This window comes from Malus domestica, chromosome 13 (assembly GCF_042453785.1).
Source record: "Malus domestica chromosome 13, GDT2T_hap1".
Classification (NCBI taxonomy): domain Eukaryota; kingdom Viridiplantae; phylum Streptophyta; class Magnoliopsida; order Rosales; family Rosaceae; genus Malus; species Malus domestica.
Genome location: NC_091673.1, coordinates 37937678 through 37943523, shown reverse-complemented (window position 1 = coordinate 37943523; position 5846 = coordinate 37937678). Strand labels below are relative to the sequence as shown.

Genomic DNA, 5846 nt, shown 5'->3' with positions numbered 1-5846 from the left:
CATCTTAATTGTGTCTTCCTAAGCTCATTATAATACTCCACCAACTTTGTGTATTGATCCACATACTACCCTCAAGGATACTCAAACATTTTACTCTCACTCTATAGGCTGTCTTCAGGTGGATCTCAACCTATCCTTCATCCTTCACCATCTCAATAAAAGTAGTGATAGGTATTGCTTGGGTTGATTATGAACTTATCCACATACCTCTTCACAAGCCATGCCACTTTGCAGTTAGGATTCTGCCTCCAAATCCTTGGACAATCATGTGTCCCAACATATGCCTTCACTTACATTGAGTTTTCATAAACATCATGGTTTGCCTCTCATTCTTTTTTCAACCAAATTGAATGTGCACCATGCCTAATAGAGTGTGACCACACTGCCTCTTTCAACTGTGCAACATCTCTAAACTCCAGCCACTTTTCAAATTTTAGATCATCCCTGTCAACTTCTTCATTGAACACAAGATAGATGATCTTCTCATCAACTTTAGAACCTGATTCATCAATATTGTGCAGGCCATCTAAGTCTTCTCTTCCATTATTAAGGGGAACATCTTTTACAACCTTTGCATTAACAATTTCTTTAAATGTTGGTTGTCACAGACTCCACTATTACCAAACCTTCACCCCTTTCAACTTCTCTAAGCATTGTATCTACAACTGTTTCATCTATTGCACCACCACCATCACCATCCAAAGTATAGCCACTATCCACAAATACATTATTAGTAGTGTCCTCATCTGCATGACTTGCCACATATAATACATATTAGTTAAAAAAATGTTTTCAGTACCTAACAATTGAATACTTTTAGTAAAATTGCAAAGATAAATGTTTCCAATATACCTTTAACAGCAACATCTTCCCACATTCAGTTGCAACATTTTCAGCCTCATTTTCCACTCCTTAATCAACACCATTGAGAAGCCTTTCACGGTACCATTTCCACTTCATTGTCATCCCTCAGTGTCACTCCTCCAAACACCCACACTACTATCACTCTCATATCCATTATCTTCTAAATCAGCATGGTAAGCTATATCATACAAAATGCATAGACATTTTTCTAAGTGATCAGCACCGCCTTTTGCTCTAGTCTTCTTCACTTGTGATCCATTACCTTTTGTAATAGATAGTGCAACTCCCGATTCCTCAATATCTTATATAGTTATCCCCCTTTTAACTATGCCACCCTTATCTAGATTCGTCAAAAGCTTATGTTTAAGGGCAACTTGCTTTGTACTTTGATGTTCTAGGTTACAATTTTATTTTCCTAGTCCTTCGAACATACTTGCACATATTATCCACATATGGGTCATGTTCTATCAAACCTTAATCACTCCCTATAAGACATCCTATGAATCATATATTGATACAAAATGAATTCATCATACCTTAACTGCTTAACCATCTCATCGATCTAAAAAAAGGCATAAAGTCTTTGTCTACGTAATCAAACCAAGCCTCAAACTCTCTTGTATATGCATCTTTAGACCACTTCCCACCATGGTTAATCTTAAGGGTAAACAAATATGGCATGCCTACAAAGTTAATAATAAGGGTTTTAAAACACAAACATGTAGCACCACAAGGTTTTGAAAGCAGGTAACCAAACATGTACCACCACAAAGGCTTTTATAAGCCTGATGAAGACAAAAACAGACAACCAAACCATTGGGACTATCAATAAAAGGGTTTTTTAAAGCACTGCAATTGGGACCATCAGGAGACACAAACCACATACACATTGAAAACGCTAAACAATGAAGACACCCACTACAAAACACAATTCCCAAAAACTACAGAAAAGGAAATTGAAATGGAAAAGCCATAAATCCAAAAAAATACCTAAAAAATCAAAATTGAAAATTCACAAAACCTAAAAGCCTGATTAAATTCGAAAAGGTAGGATTCTTACAATATTATAGTGTTTCAACAACTTTTATCTTTCGTTTTTGCCACCCTATCGCCTCCGATGGCTTGAGGGCCATATTGTTTTTCCATAAATAACACACCTTCTTCGAGGTGTACTACCATGCGACAGCTTGCGGAGGATAGAGAGTTGGGCCGATGGCAAGCTAGAGCGACGGTGAGCAAGCGCAACTGCATACGACATGGATCTAGTAGGGTTTCGAAGGAATCTCTTGGATCGTGGTTTCTTAGGGTGTGGGGTCTTGGTAGAGAGTGGTTTTTCTTTTAGGGGGGATAGGATCTTCTCCGTATCCCCCCCATCCGGATCCTTCTTCTTCTTCTTCTTCTTTCATCTCTTCAGTTTTGTTTTTGGTTCCTCTTGTTCTTCAATCTTCTTCTTCATTTTTTTCTGCTTGTTTCTTAGGAACTTCTACGCACCTTATTTTTCAGACCAACAAGCGGAGTTCGTCATTCAAGACGACTACGACGTTGTCGTTAGTAGCTCCGACGAAGCCACCATGCCGACTCTGGTAAAGTTAGGATGCTGACTCGAACAATAAAGAAGGATCTGGAGGATGTGGAGAGGATCTTATCTCCTTTTAGGCTTTTAACTTTTAACTGTTTAGGTTTTTTAACTTTTAAATTTTTCTCTAACTTTTTAAAATTTTTGAATATCTATGTGGGCCCCCAAGTCACCATCCACGTGGTGCGCCACGTTGCATCTTAACAAGGGTTTCAAGATACTACTCTGAAATGAAAAAAAATTTATGTATCAAATGTTGAAAACAAAAAAATTTCACGGTAATAAATTAGGAATTGTTATTGGCACTTTAAAATTATCAGTCTACACTCCAAACTTTCTATATTTTGAAAGAAAAATACACTTATAAGGAGTTTACAATGAGATTTTTGAAATACCAATAACACTTCCCTTTAAAAATTAAGGAAAACTAATGAAAATGATTTGAAAACTTTGAGTTTTAATGATAAAGACAAAATAAAGGGTAAAATGAATAGTATCAAGTTTGACTTTTTAGTGTAAAAATATGATTTTTCATTAAAATAAACAGTAATGTAGGCTTTTCGTTAACCCTCCCTTTAAATTTAACTCATCAATCCATTTAAATTTAACTCATCAATCCATTTGGCCTCTCACGAAGCCATCGTCTGTCGGCAGAACCCTAGAACCAACCGGCGAGCTGAGCTTGCGAGATTTCTACGCTAGTCAGGTACGTGTAGCGTCCATTTTAGTTTTTGGATTCTGCTATATAATTTTGCGATTTGGGTTTTTCTGTGATGGTAAATCTGAAATATGATCTGGCTTCGAATTTGATGTGTAAATCTGATATATGATCTGGGTTCTAAACAAATTCGAGATTTTAATTGGAATGGGATTTTTTTGGGGTTTTCGAAAACATTATGATGCGATAGTGTTGTTTCAGTAAAGTAGGAAAATGTTCGTCTTCTCAGCAGATTAGTAAGTCTGACAAAAGAATACGCATACGAGTTAGCAAGCAACATGTATAGAAAATGTTCGGTGAATAACTCATCAGGACTCCACTGTCAATACGAACTTTGAACAACTCATTCGTCCTTTACTTACGAGTAATTTCTTTATCTTTTGGTCTTGTTTCTTTATCTTTCTGCGGATAACCGGCTCCTAGTGGAAGAACTGCACGATACTGTTGGCTGTTGAATTAATTGTATGTGCAAGTTATAGCATTTGACATGATTTGTGCCAAAATACAAAGGGGCTGGAGTTAGGGAAAGGGTTACGAAGGGGCTAGAGTTATAGGGGAAGGGATACAAGAAAAGGCTTGAGGACTTACGAACTTCCTTTGTAAAGTATTATGGAACAATACGTAGATTAAATATAGGGGTTATTGAGAAAATACTTGTTTATATTCTTTATGGGGACCCTTGACATACTGCTTCATTTTTCTTTCCTTGGTATTTACTCCTTATCATGTATGAAACTTGGAAGGGAGGCCAAGCTCCTTAATGTGAATATTACATTTTGATTGCCATGAAGCGACCATAATAAGTAAATAGTTAAATAAACGTAAAAGTTCAGAAACTTTAGTTCGGCTTAACATGACTTACTTAATATGTTCACTGTTTTTGGTTGTGGCCATTTTATGTTGAAATGTTATGCTACTCTTTACACTTTAGTTCATTTGATGTTTTTGGGTAGATGTCATTTAGCTTGAATTTATTAGAGATACTATCTTGGGTCCTAGAGATTGCTCACGTATAATAAGCATGTTATGGCAGAGTTCTTTTTTCTCTATAGTTTAATACATTGGTTCTGATTGATTTGTCCTACCCAATATGAATGCATGTGTTCTTATTAATGTGTTAGTTCATGTTGCTCTTTTGTAGATAATTAGTAATAGTTCGAACTGAAAAAAAATTCCGGATCAGATTTTGCCTTGGGTATAAAGCAAACATGGCTGACTTAAACCCAGGTATAATAATAGATATTGTGGATGAAGAATGGATGAGAAGCACTCTTCCTGATGACGGTAGCATTTGCCTCCCTCCTTTGATATGTACCTAAAAATGCATACATTGAAGAAGTAGTTATCATTTTATTTCTTGTAGTTCAATTGATAAATAGTCTTTATTGTTTGCAGAGCTTCCCCTACCACCAGTGCTTGTTGTACGGACTGATGACACTGAGGATTCCAGTACGTCTTTTTATTCTTACAAATTTTCTAAACCACCTGTGTAACTTTTTCACTGAATGGTTTGATGCCCTTTGAACTTTCACAATGTTGCATTTTGTGAACTAGCCATCAAGTTCCTTCAATTATCTGGTAAATCATGTCACGTAGGCACATTTTTTTTAGCGTACATTTGTTCCTTCTGTTGCTGCATTGTTCCCTATTCTTTAACACGTTTTCTCTTGATGATTCCGTACCGTTTGAGGAAGCCTAGTATCATCTTTTTCATAACACTTTATACTTGCATGCAGTCAAAGCCTTGGATTTTCAACAAATTAATGAGTGAGGATTTTGTAAAATGTTTAGGAACTATTAGGGCAGTTATTTCTCTGCTATTTGGAGCTCAGTCACTATAGTTGTTTGGACTATTTCATGTTTACGTTTTCTTGTGGAAAAACACTATTTGTGCTGATTGCCCTTTTCCCATTTTTTGTCCGTTGATCAGATCAAGAGACTCAACAAGTTGAAGCGGATGGTTGGCATGATCTTGCATTACCTTCCCAGTGATTTTTCCTTTTCTTTTGGCCGTAAGAATGTGTAATTTAGTGGCTGTGTCGGCTTAAAATGAAATGGATTATTGTTTTTTGGGTTTGTTGAATGTGATCTTCTTTACATGAACCTGATCATGTGCAACGCTAATCTGTATTATGTTCTTTTTATTAAGTTTTATTCGGAAACAAGTTTTGTCATTCTTCGTATTTTCATGGTTGTAAGAACTTAATGAAACTATGTTACGGTTGCCTAACACAATCTGTGCAGAAGATATATAAGAAGTATTTAGATCCCAGCGACAAGCTCGATCGGGTGTTCTGAAAAATGCTTGTTTAGCGTCATCCTCTTGTGAGGGTCTGAGTAGATTCGGATTTATTTGGTGTACATTTTGATCATGGTTAAGTGGCAGAGACTGATAGTTCACAGCTTGTTTTCGTACAGCTACCATTCTTATTTATTACATGTGTCTACTGTTTAAGCCTGTCCCCCATTGTTATTAAGAAACTAAAAGAAACCTCAAAAACGGAAGAAATGGAGGAAAGCGAGGAGAAAATAGATTTAGAAGTCCCTTCCCCCCCCCTCTCTCTTTTTTTAAGAAAATGAGTATATGGATCAAATCGATCTACTCATTGATAAGAAAAAGAAATAGCGTGAACAGTGATTGGATCGATGATAAATGAAATTTAAGGTCTCGAACATTGATTCGATTTG

General features: G+C 36.3%; 1 protein-coding gene across 1 annotated transcript; it reads left to right on the top strand.

Annotated features, from left to right (window-relative positions):
* The first annotated feature begins 2869 nt into the window (after positions 1–2869).
* On the top strand, positions 2870–5332 carry LOC103443679 (anaphase-promoting complex subunit 13). The gene is made up of 4 exons (XM_008382570.4): positions 2870–3146; positions 4300–4442; positions 4554–4607; positions 5089–5332. The coding sequence occupies exons 2-4, from the start codon at positions 4367–4369 to the stop codon at positions 5148–5150; spliced, it is 192 nt and encodes a 63-aa protein (XP_008380792.1). The 5' UTR covers positions 2870–3146; positions 4300–4366; the 3' UTR covers positions 5151–5332.
* The last annotated feature ends 514 nt before the right edge of the window (positions 5333–5846 follow it).